General features: G+C 43.6%; 1 protein-coding gene across 5 annotated transcripts in view; it reads right to left on the bottom strand.

The window, feature by feature from the left end:
• Positions 1-739: 739 nt before the first annotated feature.
• The window catches only part of LOC122173089 (glucose 1,6-bisphosphate synthase-like), a 72,438-nt gene continuing 50,849 nt past the window's right edge, over positions 740-22,328 (bottom strand). For all 5 annotated transcript variants that reach the window (XR_010592187.1, XR_010592185.1, XR_010592186.1 and 2 more), the window contains 2 exons: positions 5,613-5,780; positions 740-3,243 (listed from right to left, as the gene is read on the bottom strand). Coding sequence is in view for 2 of the 5 variants with exons in the window: in XM_065565455.1 (XP_065421527.1) it covers positions 3,220-3,243; positions 5,613-5,780 (192 nt within the window). In the remaining 3 variants the exon portion in view is untranslated. The remainder of the gene's footprint in view (positions 3,244-5,612; positions 5,781-22,328) is intronic.

Genomic DNA, 22,328 nt, shown 5'->3' with positions numbered 1-22,328 from the left:
GATTAGAATTCAAAATGACCCTGACAAACTAAAGAATTGGTCTGACCAGTCAGACCAATCAGCTTAATTTTGTTACCTGGAAAGATAATGGAGCAAATAATCAAAAAATCAATTTGTAAGCACCTAGAAGATAGGTGATATGTAACAGTCAACATGGATTAGTCAATGAACAAATCATGTTAAACCAACTTAATATCCTTCTTTGACAGGATAACAAGCCTTGTAATATAACTCGCCTTTAGCCCAAGGCTTTTGATACCATCTCACATGACCTGCTCATAAACAAACTAGGGAACTATCGCTTAGATGAACCTACTATAAGGTGGGTGCATAACTGGTTGGAAAAGCCTACTCAAAGAGCCATTATCAATGCTTCACAGTCAAGCTGGAAGGGGATATTAAGTGGGGTCCCACAGGAATCTGTCCAGGTCTACTCAATATCTTCATAAATGATTTGTATAATGGCATGGAGAAGACACTTATAAGTCTGCGGATGATACCAAGCTGGGAGGAGTTGCAAGCACTTTAGAAGACAGGATTAGAATTCAAAATTATCTTGACAAACTAGTAAAATGGTCTGAAATAAATGCAGTAAAATTCAGTAAGGACAAATGCAAAGTACTACACTTAGGAAGGAATAATCAGTTGCACAAATACATAGTGGGAAATAACCGCCTAGGCAGGAGTACTGCAGAAATGGATCTGGCTGTTATAGCATGAATCACAAACTAGACATGAATCACACGGCCCTTCCTGTTTTAATTTCAAACTTACTTCTCCGGGGAAGCTCAGCTCAGACACAGCATCTAGTTTGTCAATGAAATTCCTGGGCTTTATCCCCATTTATGCTATGACCCCTTCACACTGCTCTGGCAGTATATTGGGGACTAAGTGTGAGTAAATTACACCTGCACCCACTTCAAAGCATTGTACCACCACCAAAATGGTGTAAAGGGGGTTTAGTGTAAAGGAAAATTAAACCCCTTTTGGGTTTTTTGCCCTGTTTTGTATGTCATTTGATCATTAAGACAAAGAGATCGAGGTGGCCAAGATCAGTGTCAGAAGGCAATGTATACTTAGAGACACATTTCAGAGTGGTAGCCGTGTTAGTCTGTATCAGCAAAAACAACGAGGAGTCCTTGTGGCACCTTAGAGACTAAATTTATTTGGGCATAAGCTTTCGTGGTCTAAAACCCACTTCATCAGATGCATGGAGTGGAAAATACATTAGGCAAGTATATATACACAGTACATGAAAAGACGGGAGTTGCCTTACCAAGTGGGGGGTCAGTGCTAACGAGACAATTCAATTAAAGTGGTATGCCAACATTTTTATGGCTGACTTAGAACAACGCTTCCTCAGCTCTCGTCCCCTAACGCCCCTACTCTACTTGTGCTACATGGATGACATCTTCATCATCTGGACCCATGGAAAAGAAGCCCTTGAGGAATTCCACCAGGATTTCAACAATTTCCGCCACATCATCCTCAGCCTGGACCAGTCCACACAAGAGATCCACTTCCTGGACACTACAGTGCAAATAAGCGATGGTCACATAAACACCACCCAATACCACAAACCTACTGACCGCTATACTTACCTACATGCCTCCAGCTTTCATCCAGACCACATCACATGATCCGTTGTCTACAGCCAAGCTCTAAGATACAACCGCGTTTCCGCCAATCCCTCAGACAGAGACAAACACCTACAGAAACTCTATCAAGCATTCTTAAAACTACAATACCTACCTGCTGAAGTGAAGAAACAGATTGACAGAGCCAGAAGGGTACCCAGAAGTCACCTACTACAGAACAGGCCCAACAAAGAAAGTAACAGAACGCCACTAGCCGTCACCTTCAGCCCCCAACTAAAACCTCTCCAGCGCATCAACAAGGATCTGCAACCTATCCTGAAGGATGATCCCTCACTCTCACAGACCTTGGGAGACAATCCAGTCTCGCTTACAGACAGCCCCCCAACCTGAAGCAAATACTCACCAGCAACTACACACCACACAACAAAAAACACGAACCCAGGAACCTATCCCTGCAACAAACCCTGTTGCCAACTTTGTCCACATAGCTATTCAAGGGACACCATCATAGGACCTAACCACATCAGCCACACCATCAGGGCCTCGTTCACCTGCACATCAACCGAGGTGATATATGCCATCATGTGCCAGCAATGCCCCTCTGCCATGTACATTGGCCAAACCGTAGAGTCTCTACACAAAAGAATAAATGGACACAAATCAGATGCCAAGAATTAGAACATTCAAAAACCAGTCGGAGAGCTCTTCAATCTCCCTGGACACTCAATAACAGACGTAAAAGTGGCAATTCTTCAACAAAAAAACTTCTAAAACAGACTCCAATGAAAAACTGCAGAACTGGAATTAATTTGCAAACTGGACACCATCAAATTAGGCCTGAATAAAGACTGGGAGTGGATGGGTCACTACAAAAACTAATTTCCCCCTACTGTTACTCACACCTTCTTGTCAACTGTTTGAAAAGGGCCACCCTGATTACATTGGCCTCATTACCACTACAAAAGTGATTTTTCCTCCCTTGGTATCCTACTGTTGAGAATAGCCCACTTCCACTTTAATTGAATTGTCTTGTTAGAACTGACCCCCACTTGGTAAGGCAACTCCCATCCTTTCATGTTCTGTGTATATATTCTGCCTACTGTATTTTCCACTCCATGCATCTGATCAAGTGGGTTTTAGCCCATGAAAGCTCATTCCCAAATAAATGTTAGTCACTAAGGTGCCACAAGTACTCCTCGTTGTTTTTTTTAAAGACCCATGTATACTTAAAGACACAGCAGCTCATTTTTACAAAAGCAAGAAATATGTTTCAAATGCGAGAAGTACAGTTTGTTACACGGATTTAATTGCTGATAGGAAGATGGAACAAGCAAGCTGGATTTCTAGTAACAACATGAAAGCACCAAAGAAATATTCACATTTCCACAGGTAAGTGAGGCACTCGGAGCCCTTTATCCGACAGATTCCTCATGGGAAGTTAGGGAGCACTGAAACACTTCTTCAAAAGCATCCAGAAAAGGCTCAGTGATTTCGTCAACTGTGACATGTCTCTGGAGTTCTTCGCTCAGGGAGGTGACACCCGTCCCTTCGAGTCCACAAGGAACAATGTGATCAAACCACGTAAGATCTGTGCAGCAGTTCAGCGCCAGCCCATGAGAGGTTATATGCCTTCCACAATGGACACCTGAAAAGCAAAACATACATGTCACCTCGTTCAGTGCTATGTACCACACACCACCCCTCCCCCAAAGCCATCTTAAATGTCAGATCCCAAGGCCAGAAGGGACCATCGTGATCATCTAGCCTGATCTGTATAACACAAGCTACAGAACTTCCCCCAAATAACCCCTAGAGCAGATCTTTCAGAAAAACATCCAATCCTGATTGAAAAATTACCAGTGATGGACAATCCGCTACAGCCCTTGGCAAGTGGTTCCAATGGTTAAATATCCCCTTCACACTAAGACTCCTATCCACCTTACCACATAAGTTGCCCAGCTGATGAGGCACCAATGCTGTAGTGCTTATCAGCAGCGAGGGCGCTGAAACCATAGCTTATCACGTTCACCAATACGGTCTCAATGTTTCCTTGTACTCCCCCACCATCTGTTATCTCATCTTACACTTCAACTGTAAGTTCTTTGGGGGCAGAGACCTGCCTGTCTGCACTGTATTTGTTACTGGGATTCCCAGGCTCTATTATAATACAAATCTAGCCCAGGGCACTCAGTTCATTGTTATTGCAGAGACATGCAGGCATGGTGTGCAGTCCCTCATGAGGAAGTGAAATTCTTGTAAATATCTGCTTGTTAACTGGGCAAATCCTGCCTATTAGCAGGATTGGCTCTGGTAGCGAATGAGGGCAAAGGACAGCACGATGTGCCTGTTCGCAGTCATACATAGTAGATCCCTGATTTTCCTGCTTTGCACTGCACAACAGGAGAGCTGGGATTCTACACTACTGTACTGGGACCATTGCTTTTAGAGAATCATAGAGCTTTACACTAGCAGAAAATTTCCAGGAATTATTAAGGCCACGTCCTGAAAGATTTACACAGGTGCACAATTTTAGTCAGAGGAGTAATCCAATGAGATTACACACACGAGTAATGGTACACACGTGCAAAACTCTTTCCAGGACTGAGGCATAAAAATGTAGTGCCTAGTGATTTACAAGTAACCTCTAAGATTATTAGAATTGAGATTAGCGTGCGGGGGGATCTCTATTATTTCAGTATGTGGACTGCCGTTAGCCACACTCCATGTATAATCAGGTCACTCTACCTGCTATTTTCCATGGATCTTTCACACAGCAGCACATGAAAGGAGAAGCAGTTTAATAAAGGCTACGCTACGGCCTTGTCTCTGCTAGAAAAGGATCTGCCAGTGTAACTATACCAGCAAACCATCTTAGTGGAGGTGCCGTTTATACCAGGAAGAGTGCATTTGCTGGTATAATTTATATCAGTTCCCTAAATGAAATAAACGATATCAGCAAAAGCATGGTTTTGCTTGTATAACTGCATCTACATTTGTGCTTTTGCCACCACCATCAGGTCAGTTATGGGGTGTAATTTTTTCCACGCTTGATAACGTAGCTACACTGGCAAAAATTTTAAGGGTAGATCAGGTCTATACTGTCAAAAACCTCTAGTGTGGACATATTTATATTAGTATAAAAGTGCTTATTGGATTTCCCTGACCAGGATAAACGATACCAGTATAAACACCGTTATAACTGTGTCTCCACTACCGCTTTACTGGCATATCTACGTTAGTAAAAAAATCACACCCCAAACCAACACAGCAATGCCAGTAAGACTCATTAGAGCAGGGGTCTCAAACATGCGGCCCGTGGGGTTATTTTCTGCGGCCCGCGAGCTCCTTGCGGCCCCCCCGACCCCCACCCAGCGTTTACCTAGAGCGGCTCCGGCCCAACGCGCACTGGGGGCAGGGCAGGCTCCCTGCCTGCCCACCTTGCCCCCATGCCGCTCCGGGAAGCGGACGGAACCTGGGGAAGGAGGGGCACAGGGATGTGTGTGGCTGCTGCTTCGGGCACCGCCCCAGCAGCTCCCATTGGCCACGAATGGTGAACCGCGGCCAATGGGAGCTGCTCGGGGCGGTGCCCGAAGCAACAGCCAGACACACCCCTGCGCCCCTCCTTCCCCAAGTTCCATCCGCTTCCCGGAGCGACGCGGGGGCAGGGCAGGAAGGCAGGCAGGCAGGCAGGGACCCTGCCCTGTCCCCGGTGCGCGTCAGGCCGAGACCCACCACCCGAACCCCTCCTGCAGCCGAACCACCTGCCCTGAGCCCCCTGCCTCACCCTTCACTCTGATCCCCTGCCACACCCCTCACCCCTCCTGCATCCCACACCCCAACTCCCTGCCCTGAGCCCCCGCCACACCCCTGGGAGCATGGGGGCAGAGTTGGGGTGGGGATTTCAGGGAAGGGGTTGGAATGGGGGCAGGGAAGGGGTGGGAAGAGGTGGGGCAGGGGCGGGGCCTCGTGGAAGGGGTGGAGTGGGGGCGGAGTGTATAGTGCTACCCAAGTTACCTGTGTTGACTGGATCACTGTAAGGTCATTAATGTAGCAAAAGCCTGTCCCCATGGCAGAACGAAGTCCAGCAGTCCCAAAGGTCAGCCTGCAACAGAGGCGATCCCGCAGCTCCTTGTTCATCCAATTCCGTACCAGGATTTCAAACTGCGCTTTTGTTTTAGGGTTCTGCAAAAGAAAAAGGAAGGTTCTGTTCCCACTGCTCAAGGAGGATCTGATGGAACAATTACTGCTGCAGTGCAGTTTGTGTTAAAATAATTCTCACTAATTCACAGGATAGGAAGAAGTGGTCTCTGTATCCACAACCCAAGCTCTTTTAGAATACAAGTTCTATGTTGGTGTAAGAAAGGATCATTCTTTGCTCTAACCTTTGTCACTTCTAACATGTTCTCTATTCAAACATATTTAACTATGCATAGGCTTGGAAGTAGTAGATTTTTATTGGTAAATGTCAATTTCACCATATACACACAAATCAACACAAAGATTCCCATCTATAATAATCAAAATGTACATATAGGCAAAGAAAGAAAAATGCTGCTTGAGAACTTGCTAGAATTTGAGTCAAGGCTCAAATTTACTTTGTATATTTTGACAAGTGATGTTGACTAGTTGTGTTTTAGCAGTTACAAAGCTTTAACTTTCTGAATCTCAACATCTCAGTGATTATTCTTCGCTGACCTTCCTATTGTCTGAAATACCCCATAATTTCCTGCCGCTGTGAAAAGTTATAGATTAAAGTCAGAAAAATGCTTAAAAAACAAACATTTTTTATATTATCCATCAAACTGACAAAGTCAAATTCTGCCAGGTCTAATTATGCATGACTTAATTATAAAGGAAGTGAATTGTACTCCAGAAGATGTTCCTTTCCAAAGTTAAGACCCAGAACCAGACAGCTTAGAGTAGTTCATATTTCAAAGAGTTGCAACAAAACTGCTTGTCAGCTGCACCAGGAATTGGGAATTTTAAAAGACTTGAGTAAATTTTCAAAGGTACCCGTTAGTCTGTGGGAGTTGGGCTCCAAGGGTGCCTTTCAAAACACTACCCCCTACAGTATTAGGTAATCTTATTAGTTTCTAGCGGCTAACGCAGAACCATTCCCTAGTGCTTTGTCCAGTTTAGCTGTAAGTTACTCAAGCAGAGGATATGCCGTGTTGTTGTAGCTGTGTTGGTCCCAGGATATTAGAGAGACAAGGTGGGTGAAATGATATTGTTCATTGGACCAACTTCTGATGGTGAGAGAGACAAGCAGAGGAGTCAAGCAACAATTGAGTCGGTGTCACAGTCAGGACATGTTCGGGATATTCAAGTTACATTCAGCCTCAGAAATGTGGTTTGGATCTGTGAGTACCCACAATAGTCAAAAAAAGGATAGGACAAGATTTGTTTTTATGTAGGGGAATGTAAATATGAATGCACACGCAGCTTCAGTGTCTCTAACTAGTGACAAAATTACTACTGTCGTGTACCAATAATTTAATCAGAATTGTAAAAAATATTTTAAAATATAAAACCCAGCATTCATGCAATGTGAAGACTGCACAGTTCATTATAAACTCTGGCATTGCAAAGCAGAAACTGCAGTTTCAACGGCAACTTTTATTGCTTGATTTGAAGCAAGGCTGAATTATATAAATTAGAGGTTTATCCAGAAGAAGAAAAGAGTGTGGTTCTCAAACTATTGTAGTGGTGACCCCTTTCACATAGCTAGCCTCTGAGTGTGACCCCCCCTTATAAATTAAAAACACTTATTTACATATTTAACACCATTATAAATGCTGGGGGCAAAGCAGGGTTTGGGGTGGAGGCTGACAGCTCGCGAAGCCCCATGTAATAACCTCACGACCCTGAGGGGTCACGACCTCCAGTTTGAGAACCCCTGGTGTACACTGTATTTGCACTACATGGTACAGATGAACCATTTACTCTTTGGGGTAAAGTATTACTGCTCATTACAAAAGGCACATCTTTTTATGTCTTATGCTGCACAGCAGCTCATTAACATTGAAGTTGGACCCTTTTTATTTCTAACTGTGCAACCTCAGCATGTTTTCTGCATTGATTTTCCTAGTGTTTTCTGGGGGAAGCTGGAAGTGTGGAAGCTGGTTTTAGAAGACATTTCTCCAACTTACAGGCTCACTACTCCATAGCTATTCCACTTGCAACCCTTACAAGTTCTGCTTTCTACTGCTGAATTCCACAAACCAATACGTGTGCACTTCCATATTTGTATTGCACTAGCATACATAGTATAGTCAAGTGTGCGTGTGTAAACTTTATTTTTCTACTGCACATATCCAACATTCAATTTTGAACGATTGAACAAAATCTGTTTTGATTTAATCTAAGCAATGGAAGTCATCCTCAATAAGCACAAAGTCCTTATCAACTTTTACGCTTCAGAGCTCAGCTGTTTCTTTTTACAACTGGGGAATGGGGAGTAATGTTTCACCCTCACCCAACAGTCAGACTGTCAAATGCAATTGGACTTTGGGTAGAGACCAGTATGGGAAGTTTACAAGAATGCTGCCAATTTAAATTCTCTAAAATAGACTTAAACAGCATGCTTTGATTTTGTCTCCAATTCCTTTAATAGCGTATTTCTTCTCCCCTGTTTACATTTATGCAAATCTTTTCTGCAAGGGAGAAGTTTTGCAGAAGAACGATGAAACTGACTAGACAAAATAAAAAAAAGATTGAGAATTTTTTTTGCTAGCTTTTAAATTACAGTATTTTTAGGTGTGACCTGTCACTATAGTACATACAACATTCAGACAAATGATCTTTCAAATCATGTCCCTTTAAGCCTACAATTAGAAAATTCTATATAAAAAAAAGATGCAATTGAAACTAGTATGTAACTTTAGAGTTTAGCCACACACTTATGCACATGATTAACTTTACCAATGGAGTAGTCCCACCAGACTTGAAGTGTTTCCAGAATTGGGCCCATGACCATTATTTATATTATAGTAGCATCCAGGGGCCCCAATAAGAATCAGGGTGCTATCTGAACATATAAGAAGAGGTGGTTCATACAATGAGGAGCTTACAAACTAGCTTAAAACAAGATGCAACAAGTGGGCATATAAGAAAGGAATGAACTAGATAATCATAGGGGTATATGGTCACAGACTAACCATATGCACAATTTAATAGCTCAAATCATTGTGCTGAGATATTTTGTGTTTTTTTTTTAAATTCAGAGATTGAAAAAAAAATAAACAAGATTAGCATTCCTCACTGGCCACGTACCAAGTGAACTATAATAGAAACAAACAGTACCCAGACAATTTAATATTTTTAAATAGGTCAGAAAATCCAGGTCAGAATTAGAGACTGTATGCAAATATTTGCCATTTATAATGGCAGAAGGACAAGATGGGAGATCTGTGTGTAAGCTTGAAACTTCTCTCACAGAAGTTGGTCCAATTACCTCTCGTACCTTGTCTTTCTAGTATGGGCACTGACACTTAACCAGAAGAATGACTCAGAGGTCCTTGTATGTAACCATCATACAACTGAAGACAGTGTCAAACTCTCTCTCATGGTCAAAAGCCTCCAATCCATTGTCCAACCTGTTACTTAGAAAAATCCCATTTGATTGACAGTGAACTGACTCATCATTATGCTTGCCAACAAGTGGTCCATTATTTCAAAGATTCATGCTGATGATCAATAGGGCTATTGAACAATAATTGACATGCTCCTCATTGAGTACACATTCTGGGAGGATATTTCCTTCAAAATACTTTCCTTCCATGACAGAAAAATCCAGTTAGATCTAAATAATTTAACTGGGCTTAGATATATTCCCTACCTGATTCCTCAAAACCAGTACAAATCTACCCCAGGAAAGCTGAAACTGCTTTTATTTGGTCAAGGTCCCCACCGCTGTTTTTAAACTGCTGGCAGTACCTTTTTCTGCCTCTGCTAGGATTATTTGTATGGCAACTAACAATGTCTAGTTTGTTGCTTCTTTATTATGGAATTAGATTAGACCCAACTGCTGAAATGACTGGGGATACGAGTGAAATTAAATGCAGCGCATTTTACCAAGGACTCTATGGTATGTCTACACAGCTGCCGGGAGCGAGTCTCGACAGACTCACACTTGCAGGGTTTGGGCTAGCGTGCTAAAAATAGCTGTGTAGGCACTGCTTTGACATTTGGGCTCCATAGGCTCCACAGGCCAAACCCGAACAGCCACACTGCTATTTGTAAGCATGCTAGTGGAAGCCCCACTAAAACAAGTCTGTCCACGCAGGCTACAAGAATTGCTCCCAGAAGCTGTGTAGACACACCCTCCGAGGTCCATGTCAACTAGAAAGGCTTGCAATAAAATTAAAAGCAAATCAGATTAAAAGTTGATTTTTTTTAATGGCCTAGTCTCTAAGAGGCCAAGTATCCATGAGTTTTATCTGGACGCAGAGTCAATACGTGAATATCTATGGTAGCACACTTCTACAGAAACCACAAGAACACAGAAACAACTTCCTTTTAAATAAACAGTAGTTGGATGAAGTCAGCTGCCCAGCATGTTTTGCAACTAACTATTTTAAATTTAAGTTTGATTCAGTTGGGGTTGGTCCTGCTTTGAGCAGCGGGTTGGACTAACTGACCTCCTGAGGTCTCTTCCAACCCTAATCTTCTATGATTACAAGTGAATTTGATGACACAGAAGTAGGTTTGTTGTCTTGTTACTATGGAAGTCAGCAACAAAAGCCTCTTTCTTAAAGAGGCATTAATTTGGAGTTATCAAGAGCATAATTTAAATACTGTACCTAACCTGCAGTTGTATCCTCACAGGCAGGCCCTTGTACCCACCTGGAGCCCTACTAGTTCAATGGATTCTAAAAGTGATCTGATAGCAGATCTGTTAGCTTTAGCCAATATAATTGTTACTCAAGAAGCTTTCTAATTGGCGCACATTAGAGCAGGGTAACAGTAATGGAAGACTTAAGTTACAGGACGATGGACCTTGATGGCAGGGGGAAGTTTGAAGAAATCTGCTACATCCTCTACATTCTCAAGTAGGCCACGCAACGTGCCTAAATAGCTTCATAGCAACATTGCGATTTGTGGTTCAGGACACCCAGTTAAAGAGCAACGTCTTGTTTCATTCTCCAGAATGAGGAAGCTCATGACTTTCACTGAGACTATGTGGATTATCTTAGTGACCAACTGTCACTTACTACACAAATTAGGTTTGACTCAATTTTTTTGTTTGTTTTTAAACCTTGGTTTAAAAACAAACAAGTTATGCTGGTGCAATATTATCGCTGTGGTAGAACTGAAGTGAGGAAAGTCAAAGTTATGGTTCCAACTTCAACAATAACTCAGCTGCACTAAACACAAGTCAGATATGAATGGGTAAACTATACAAATGCAGTGCTACCAAGATTACCCAAAATGCTGCTTCCTGAAATAGGTATCATAGGACATGACCTATAACAGGGCTCGGCAACGTTCAGCATGCGGCTCGCCAGGGTAAACACCCTGGCGGGCTGGGTCAGTTTTACTTACCTGTTGACGTGGCAGGTTCGGCCGATCGCGACCCCCACTGGCCGCGGTTCGCCATCCCGGGCCAATGGGGGCAGTGAGAAGCTGCGGCCAGCACATCGCTCGCCCGCGCCACTTCTCGCCGCCCCCATTGGCCCGGGACGGCGAACTGCGGCCAGTGGGGGCCGCGATTGGCCGAACCTGCCGCGTCAGCAGGTAAATAAAACTGGCCCGGCCCGCCAGGATGCTTATCCTGGCGAGCCGTGTGCCGAACGTTGCCGACCCCTGACCTATAACATTGACCATTCCCCTCTATTATCCAAAAATTAGATTCACTGTCCCCCGCTGTATCAAACAATGCATGTTATATACATATATGCAAGGGGACTAAATGGATTGATGCTGTGGGAAGATATAAGATCCAGCTATAGCACTGAACATGAAAAAACCCTACAAGTAATTATATTGAGCTTAGCTGCCTTTGAGCATTTGATACACACCATGTTTACTACAGAGCACCCATTCACCATGACTCACAGACAGCAACATCTCTCAAAAACTGATGTTCTGCCTGGAGCAGCTGTTCAGACAAAGCACTCTGACAACAAGAAGTAGTGTGGTATTAATTAACTGGAGACTTCCATTTTTATTAGTTGTCAACCAAGAGTACACTTTGTTAACGCTTGGGACAATTTTTAATAGGCATTTAGCAAAGTGAATTTTCAAGTTAAGACTGGATTTTTCCGCCTACCTACCTGAATTTAAAACAATTCAGGAAGATGTTCAAGGTCAGAAACATTAAATTCAAATTAAAATGGATGCAGTGACCCAGGTACATTATACTTTAAACAAACTACAGGGAGGAGCCAGCCAGAGACTCCAGCTAGTAAAAGTGACCAAAGAAGGGACCCACAGACGCAGATATCATCAGAATTTTCTAGTTTTGACTGGACCTTCTCCACTCTGTGCTAACTGGCTATTTGTTCCAATGCTTCCCCTCCCCCCGTTTTCATCTCAGCCTTATACCGGCCTTTCCTGGCCTTCACTTCTCCCCTGCAACGCACATACACCATTTGTCCTTTAAAGTTATTCTATGCACAAGGTAAATATGGATGGCCCCATTTTCAGAGCTGCTACAACTGGCTTCAATGGGAGCTGCAGGTGCTTGGAACACCTTTAAAAACTTACGCCAAGAAGTTACTTCCTCGGTGAACCTTGATGTAAAATTTGGGCCCCTTTAAACAGACTTTTAAAGAACGTCAATAAGGCATTCTGAATACACTTTAGCTGAAAAACTAGCTGCCCTATTTTCTTGACATTTCCCAAGACTTTCTTAAAGATTTCTCCACACCTCCTGAGGTTTGGCATCAAAGACACTGAAGAAATGCCATGGTTGATGAATAAGGAAAATTCTTTGGGGTTGCCCCATTCTCTCTCTCTTCTCCCCCCCCCCCCCCCCCCGCCCCCAAGGAAAGAGTTTATCAGTCACCTCTCCCCACAAGGTCATATGCTCTACAAGATCATCAGGATCTTGTCCGTGGTAGATTTCCTCTAGGTCACTAGGATATAGCAGGTTTCAGAGTAGCAGCCGTGTTAGTCTGTATCCACAAAAAGAACAGGAGTATTTGTGGCACCTTAGAGACTAACACATTTATTTGAGCATAAGCTTTCGTGGGCTACAGCCCACTTCATCGGATATAGCAGTATCTGAATTGGCATCTGTCCACTTCAGGAATAGTCCTTCAGTACACGTTCTCTGGAATTCTTAATCAGGATCAGTGTGCTTACAGTACATTTGGTACAGTCAAAATACATGTATGGAAGGAGGTGAGGACTGGACAGTTTCAGCTTTGTTATCTATATCAGACAAACTAAGAAGACAGAGTCACATTCATCTCCATCATGCTATCTTGGACAGACTGCAGATAAAGTATTACATACACAGTGAAGGAAACAGGTGAATAAAATGGGTTAAAAGGAAAAAAATAGGAGGGAGCCATGGTCAAAACAAAAAGAGCTCAATGAACACTACTAGAAGGGCAGTTTCAGTGCTGTGAAAGGGTGGAAGTCAGACTGGAAGTGATCCAAGTACAGCAGGTTATTTTGGGAGAAGTGGCTGGATAAAAATAACTGATGTGCTTCAGAGCCCACCTAGACTGAAGGTTCTACAAAGACGGTGTGAGTATCAGGAAATGCAGTACCGTACATCTATTTCTGATTTTTGGACAACAGTGTTAAATCCATCTCAGCTGTAAGTACACTGAAATCAGTAGTGCTGGTCCAAGGATGAATTCACACCAAGGAGCTTCTGGGCTTACCCCTGAATTCCATGAATAATGTTACCTCAGTATTGGATTTCACCTGCCAGCACTAGTCTCACCCTCTTTACTACCACCTTTCAGGATACCAGATAAATCACCAGAGCCCAGAGAGTACTGAACTGTCAGGGCTCAGCCCTGCTGGGTGTAACATATACAAAGACCAGCTTCCAGTGGAGACAAGTTTAATTCAGAGCCCATGGCTAGAAGGAGGTTCCATTTTGTCTCACTTAGTATGGCTGCGGTCAACACACCACGGTGAATCTCCGTATAAAATTTCAGCTAAACAGTTAGTGAGTCTAGCCACCATGTGTGATGCCTTAATAATGGCTGTTTAACTCTAGACACCAGCTGGCAGACAAGACCTGGCATAACTCCAACACTGGTTTTAACTGACCTCTGGTTAGTGCTCACTCAAGCTGTAGTATTGCAAAGCCTCCTTACGTGTGACGTTCCCCTGGTGTTATCGGGACTGGTGATCTGCTAGGTCACTCCAAACCTTGACTCTGGGGGCCAGCCTGACCCTGCTCTGCTGTGAGAACCCCCACTCCTGGGCTGTTCACATACAGCCTCTGGCATGTAAACTGCTCCTTGGATTGTGCAACCAAATGACACTAGCCAATATCTCCGGTCCCAGACACAATCCTAGAAACCTTCGTCTTGCAGTGTCCAGTTATGCCCACTGGATGCTGCAAGCTTATGAGAGTTTTTCAATTTAACAAAGAAATTGATATGTACCAGGCTTTTATCCCAAGGGGACTCTCTGACATGCTTCAAACCAAACGCACTGCTTCAGGTAGAACAAACAGATTTATTATCTACAAAGATAAATTTTAAGTGATTACAAGTCAAAACATAAGTCGGATTTGGTCAAATGAAATAAAGGCAAAACGCATTCTAAGCTGATCTCAACACTTTCAATGTCCTTACAAACTTAGACGCTTCTCACCACAGGCTGGCTGGTTGCTCTTCAGCTAGGCTTTCCCCTTTGATCAGCGCTTCAGTCGCTTGGTGGTGATGTCTGTAGATGGAGGTGGAAGAGAGGAAGAGCATGGCAAACGTCTCTCCCTCCTATCATGTTCTTTCTTCCCTCTTGGCTCTGACCCCCACCCCGAGAGTCAGGTGAGCATTACCTCATCGCAGTCCCAAACTGACCAAGGAAAGGGTGGTGACTCACTTGAGAGTGCAACAGATCCTTTCTTGCTACCTAGGCCAGTGTCCTTTGTTCCTGTGAGGCTGGGCTGGGTTTGTCCCATACGTGCCCTGATGAGGTATGAACTGCCCCTCTGCTCTTGGAGTTTTTTTGTCTGGGCTTGTTTTAAGCTACGAGGACACATTTTCAGTCTCATAACTACATACATAAAATTACAACCTATAATATTACTAGAACAATAATTACTATAACATTACAACAATGCTCAGTGCATCATGAGCCTTCCAAAGACACCAGACATGACAAACTTTGCATAACACACTATCATATTATAAGGATGAACATGGGGGTGCAGGGTGTTCCCTCGAGGTACAGAATGTCACATGTATTCAAGAAATGAGATATCTGGGTGTGCATGCAGTGCAGAGTACATTTTAAATGTAAAAAAAGTTTAATTTGCTGCAATTACATTGGCCAGTTTAAATGAACTATAATGGCCCTCCCCTATCCTCCCCTGATGACATTAAGCTAGGCAATCTAAGCCCTCATTATTTCACTGATCACTGTTAAGAATTCTTTGCCTCCTCTGGCTGTCCATCCACTGTGGCCCCCACACTGGGATCAGTGGACAAGTCCCTTGAAAGGAGAGTTGAACATTCTTGAAGGCTGAATCTTAATTTGATACGTGGAGGAGTCTCTGCAAGTGTTCTGGGTATAGAAAGGTATGTGATTGGGGGGTGGGGCGCAGATGCTATGGAAAGCCTCAATTTGCTCCGAATCCCTACAGTAGAACCTCGGAGTTACCGACACCTTGGGAATGGAGGTTGTCCGTAACTTTGAAATGTTTGTAACTCGGAATAAAGCTCCGGATCCAGCAGCTGACACTCCAGGCCACGCTTCAGCAGCAGCTGAGCTGCTCCCTACACAGCCCCTGCAAGAGTTTGCAAGCTCCTCCCCCTACCTGCAGAGGTGTGTCTGAAAACAGCCTGTCCCCCTCCCAGCGGGAGGTGGGGTGAAAGCAATGCAGACCCAGCGCTGCTCCTGCTGCCTTGGACTGGCAACCCCAGTGTCTTGCTCTAAGTGGCTGCCCCGTGCGTGGGGGTGGGAGTGGGGTGGAGACAGAGGGCCCAGATGTGCCTACCTTTAAGATGTAATACAGGTACAGTACAGTATTTGCTTTTTTTTGAAGGCAGGGGAGGGTCTCTGCTGCTGCCTGATTGGTTACTTATGGCTCCACTTGGTATCCGGTTGACCTGTCAGTCTGTAACACTGGTGTTCGTATCTTCGAGGTTCTACTGTATTTAAAAGTCCAGTGATACGTTCTGTTCTATGAATGAGATACTGTATAGAGTATGTTGGCAGGATGGCCAGAAGTCTACTTCAGGGGGGCCTTTTGCTTGAAGTATGGAAGTGTGCTTGCTTGTAGTTTATTAGTTTAGTTATTACAGAAAGTAGGTTGGGAGGGGGAATATTTTTTACATCTTGCTTCTCCAGCCCTCTGCAAACACTGCAGGTAACAAGGGACAGTCAGGGCTCTTTGAGGTGCCCCATCCATTCAGAAACTCAGCATAAGGACAGCATTGAGGCAGATGATCAAAGAGGCAAAGGATATGATGCTCAATCACTCCTCCTCCCCCACATCTTTTGCTGGAGGAGGACGACGGAGGGCCCCCCCCCCAACATGTTCATGTGTATGTATTAAGAGCCCTGTCCCACAAAACTCATATTCAGTGGCAGCAAGTGGCAAAATCTGCCGCCATATCCCTTGGTACTACTCCCTCTTTTACATCAGCAGGGGACAAAGCTATCTGAAAAAAGTGAAGTATTTAGAGAAATACGCTGAAGGGAAAGTTGAAGGACAAAATGATCACAGAGCATTCTCACCCAGAGTGTCCTTGGATTAACAGGATAGGGAGAGTCAGGGCAGAAAGAAGGTTGAAAACATTATTTAAATTAACTGTTCAAAATTCTGTTTCCTACTGTTGTAAACGTGGCTATAGTGACAACACAGGAAGCAGATCTGTGGAGGAAGAAGATGAGACTCTGAAAAGGACACCTGCCCATTTACTTAGAGCAGAATTGCCCCATACATGAGAATAACCTCCATAAGCTATAGGAAACTGAGTTTGTACTTCCAGTTTTCACCTGCTCATATGCCAGGGCAAGGAGAGGGCAGGACTGTCCTCCCTAAGAGTCTGGAATGGGGCTCAGTCCTTTAATCGACACATTTTATGAATGGTAGCAAGGAGGCTCAGTACCTGTGCACTGCCTCCTAGAGCTCACTACAGGAGCCATGCCACCACAGTGGCCCTTACTATTGCTAAACATCCACTCCAAAGGGGTGCCTCACATTGCACTGGGGAACGCCTAGTTTGCAATTACTAATTATATCCGGTTTAATAGTTTATAAACTTATATTGACTATAGCACCACCAATTTGTATGGTACTACCTAGAAAAGGTTCTACCCCCTGGAGTCTAGCATTTACCCAAACAAAACTACAGATCATCAGACCCTTAGATTATAAAAATACTTAAAGTAGAAATCTTACTTTTATAGCACTGTTCAGACTTCTTAGTTTATACAGTGTTGTAAGGATCCTTCTATTTTATGAGGCACCTTGCAAAGCTTTTTAGCCCTCAAATACAGAGGAGAACCACTTCAAGAGACAGAAATGAAAGTTCCTTCCAAGCATCTTGTAACGAGAGCATGGAGTAATAAAGCCCTTTCAACACACTTGAACAGTGAACACCCTGAACTCGATGTGGTGGTGTAATTTCTGATAGTTATTTCTCTCAAGCTGGAAGAAAACAATAGTCACTGAAAATGTGCAGATGGTAAACAATGAAGAGGACAGGTCACTGATACAGAGTGATCTGGATTGCTTGGTAAACTGGGTGCAAGCAAACTGTTTTTAATATGGCTAAATATAAATGTGTACATCTAGAAAGGGGCGTGGGGGGTGGGGGGGGAGGGGGAAGTGAGCCAAAAACTTACAGAATGGGGAATTCTATCCTGGGAAGCAGTGATTGTCCACCACAACCTCCAAATCATTTTTCAGTCAGCTGAACATGAGTTCCCACTGTGATGCGGTTTCCAAAAGAGCTAATGCAATCCTGGGATGCACAAAACAGGGGAATCTCAAGTAGGAGTAGAGAGGTTATTTTATCTCTATAGCTGGCAACAGTGCAACCAGTCCTGGAATACTGTGTCCAGTTCTCATGCCCGCGATTCAAGAAGGATGTTGATACACTGGAGAGGGTTCAGAGACTTGATTAGAGACTATAAGAATCTACATGGGGAATAAATATTTAATAGAGGGCTCCTCAATCTATCAGAGAAATGTATAACATGATCCAATGGCTAGAACAGGGGTCGGCAACCTTTCAGAAGTGGTGTGCCAAGTCTTCATTTATTCACTCTAATTTAAGGTTTCGTGTGCCAGTAATACATTTTAACGATTTTAGAAGGTCTCTTTCTAGAAGTCTATAATATATAACTAAACTATTGTTGTATGTAAAGTAAAGAAGGTTTTTAAAATGTTTAAGAAGCTTCATTTAAAATTAAATTAAGAAGCAGAGCCCCCCCGAATCGGTGGCAAGGACCCAGGCAGCATGAGTGCCACTGAAAATCAGCTCGCGTGCCGCCTTTGGCACACTTGCAATAGGTTGCCTACCCCTGGGCTAGAAGTTGAAGATAGATAAATACAGACTGGTACAGAGTCTAGGTTTATTAAAAAAAATACAGAGGTACTGGAGGGTACTCATTACTGCTGCAATGGAAGGGGTTTTCCCATCGCTGTAGCAAATGTCTACACTACAGTAATACAGCAGCACAGCTGCGCCACTGCAGCATTTGTAGTGTAGACACAACCCAAGACTCAAATCTGACTCACCAACAATGCAGATTGAGCTGCAATACAATTAATACACAGCTAGAAACACAATTAAGTCTTGTGATAATCAGACAGCCCAACTGTACGTGTACACTGGGTACAATATGGCTTAGACTAGAGAAGCAGTTCTTCAGAGTAGCTTAAGGCAGTGTCCTGAGCACAGGTTAAAAAAAGGCAACTGGAATCTGAAAGATTGAGTGAGCACCGCTGACATTTACCACACAAAGGTCAGCCAGTTGCTAGAGCTAGCACTGCCTGGCACGGCTCGGCTTCTGCTACACTTAAGAGAAACGCTGTAGAGAGGATTAAAATAACAGCCTAACATTTTTCTCCAATCAAAACGAATGATCCTTCATTAGACTGTTCAACCAATGGGAAATAAGGCCTGAACGGTAGAGAATAATGTAACGTTTAGTTTAAATGCACAAAAAGACGAATGCCACAGTGCGCGAGTTCTCTCAGCTGACTGTGCAGCAACAGCTAGTTCCCCTCGAAAGTGTGCCAACACCAATAATGCTGGTGCACCAAAAAGGAATTTCATCTAGTTTAGATTCATTTTTCCAATTTGAACTGGTTGCCGGGACAGAGCCAATACTGGCCAAACGGCAGGCGTACCAAAGAAGAGGGTTTACCTTTTGAGCTAAGAGAGAATTTCATTTCATGCTAATTGAAAGACTCCTTGCAGATTACCACATTTTTGCTTGCTTTAGGTTCTGCAAGCCAGTCAACCCTAAGAAGCTGAAAGACGCTACATCACATAATACTATTGAGTTTTATCATAAAACTTGACAGTATACTAGGAAATGTCCTGTAGCACTGACACACTTTGGGAGTTTACCCTGACCAGTAAGAGGTTTTGTCCCACCTGCCCTCTAACTCTGGATGCCTCTGGGCTGCGCAGCTTTGGCACAGAATCCGGACACAAGCAGCACGCTCACAGCACAATGGTTTCACCCCTGCTTCCCCCAGACCAGCTACTCCTTGCAGGGTGACCCCAACACCTCCTCTGGTCCCAATTCTCCCCAAAACTGTCTCCCCTGCAGCATCCAGTCCCTCTGACCTCTGAGTGCTCAGTAACACCAATTTCACTACCTCCAAAAAGCCAGGACACACACCAACCTGTTAACTCAGCTGGAGTTATACACTCCACCCCAATACACAGCACTGAGATGATTTGCAGTAAAACTAAGAATAGGTTTATTAAAAAAATCTCTCTTAAATTTGTTTGTTAAAGTGCAAAAGATCTGAAAGGATTATAAACAAAATAATACTCTAGCAAGATACATCTTTGCCTAATCTAGTTTCTTATTCACATCAAGGGATCAGCGTTCTCCGCTGGATTAGCAGAACCCATCTTTCATAGGTCAAAGAACATAGCATTTTGCTTCTCTCACTTGGTAGATCCCCCAAAAGTCTTTCAAGCAGATCTTTGTATCCCCAAAGTTTTTGTCTTCAAAGTCAGAAAGCCCTCCTGGAAGCTCAGCTTCCCATATCCACTAGGGAGCAGACACCACATTACTTTTGTAGTCTCCTGTGGCTTACAATGCAAATGATCTTCCTGCAATCTCCCAAGCAAGTGAACAGCCCATTGTTCCAGTCCCTGGTCACACCTGGCTCTGTTTGCAATTGAGACAGAGGTTTTTGCCCTTCTCCTTTGTCTGGAAAAAAGCCTGCTTTGCCTCCTTTGTCTGTTTACAGTCTCCAAAACAGTATTCGAGCATCCAGAATTTCACACACAATGTTATTACATACATTTCCCAGTGACATCAACAACCAATGTGTTATTAGTTTTCAAATGATATATTACAAGACAACTTTTAAATGAATATCATGGCAACAGTGTGAGGTGCATTGAGCTGGTCAGGCCAGCTGAGATTTACTGTTAAATACCAGAGAGCCCTTTGCTATCTGGCACTGGGATGCTCTTACAGTCACAAGTACATTCTGTAAAATTAATTAGGTTTTAGTATTGCAACTTAAACCATAGCACGAATGCATATTTTACCAATACAAGTGTGCCATTCCCACAAAAGCGTGCTAAAACCAATAACGCTGGTGCACCAAAAAGGAATTATCCGATGTGTATTACACAGAAAGAAAAGCAGCCAAGAATTTCCAAAATGAATTCTAAATTTGTTAGGGTCTTGTTCAATAGCTAGGCGATTACTAGAATATTTTTTAATTTACCAGTTATGAGCCAAAAATTAGTAAATCCCAAAGCTTTCAATAGATGTTTATCATAGCCCTAGGGGGGTATGGGGCCCAGGACATAGAAACTCTGGGCCTATCTGCCAGGGGGTACTCCCACCTGGATCCACCCCATCTCTTCCCCACCAGTTCTGCCCCCTCCCATATTGCACCCTCGTTCCTCCCTCCTAGCACCTCCAGACACCGCAAAACAATTGATTAGCAGTAGGTGCTGGGAGTCAGGGAGGGGGAGGTGCTGATTGGCAGGGCTGCTGGTGGGCAGGAAGCACTGGAGAGAGGAGGAGTTTGGTGGTGGGCTCCTCCTCACCCCCACCCCTGCTCTCCTTCCCGTCTCCTCCTCACAAAGCATGGGGCCCCTCAAAGCGCAGGGCCCGGGGCGGTCGCCCCGATTTGCCATACCCTAGGGACGGCTCTGGCTGGAAGGGACCTCAAGCACTTATCTAATCCAGCCCCTTGCGCTGAGGTAGGGCCAAGTAAACCGTTCTACACCATCCCTGACAGGTGGTTGTCCAAGCTGTTCTTTAAAACCTCCAATGATGAGGATTCCACAGCCTCCCTTCATAACCTATTCCAGTGCTTAACTACCCTTATAATTACACAGTTTTTCCTAATAGCTAATCTAAACCTCTTTACCGCAGATTAAGCCTTAGTTCTCGTTCTACCTTCAGTGGACGTGAACAATCAATCACTGTCCTCTTTATAACATATTTGAAAACTTATCAAGTCCCCCCTCAGCCTTCTTTTCTTGAGACTAAACATGCTCAGGTGGGTTTGTTTGTTTTTCAAACTTTCCTCATATGTCAGGTTGTCTAAACCTTTTACCATCTCTTCTGGGCTCTCTCTACTTTGTCCACATGTTGCTTGATGTCTGGTGCTCCAAACTGGACACAGTACGCCAGCTGAGACCTCACCAATGCCTAACAGAGGGGGACCATTACCTCCCATAGCTTACATACAACAACACTCCTGTTGCTACACTCCTGAATTATATTAACCTTTTTTTGCAACTGCATCATCATTGTTGGCTCATGTTCAGTTTCTGATCCACTATAGGTCCCAGATCCTTTTCTGCAGAACTACTACCTTGACAGTTATTCCCCATTTTGTAGTTGTGCATTTGATTTTTCCTTCCTATGTATAGTGCTTTGCGCTTCTCTTTATTGAATTTCATCTTGTTGATTTCAGACCAATTCTCTTAATTTGTCAAGGTCATTTTGAAGTCTGATCCTGTCCTTCAAAGTGCAGCTCCTCAGAGCTTAGTGTCATTTCCAACTGTTATAACCATAATCTCCGCTCCATTATTCAAGTCATTAATGAAAATACTGACCAGTACCAGACCCAGGACAGACCCCCCAGGGGAGCCCACTAGGTAAGTCCTATTAATAAACTACTCTGAATAGGATTCTTCAAAGAGTTATGTGCCCACCTTACAGTAATTTCATCTAGATCACATTTCCCCAGATTGCTTATGAGAATGTCATGTAGGAATGTATCAAAAGCCTATTAAAACCAAGATACATCACATCTGCTGCTTTCTCTCATCCACTAGACCAGCGTACTGTGGTTTAAAAATGGAAAGATTTGTTCTATTAATGAGTCATCTACATCAATTTATCCAAAGGCAATTAAAGCTATGA

The sequence above is a fragment of the Chrysemys picta genome, chromosome 13, assembly GCF_011386835.1.
Source record: "Chrysemys picta bellii isolate R12L10 chromosome 13, ASM1138683v2, whole genome shotgun sequence".
In the NCBI taxonomy this organism is placed as follows: Eukaryota; Metazoa; Chordata; order Testudines; family Emydidae; genus Chrysemys; species Chrysemys picta.
The sequence above is the reverse complement of the archived record's forward strand: the minus strand, read 5'-3'. Positions and strand labels throughout refer to the sequence as shown.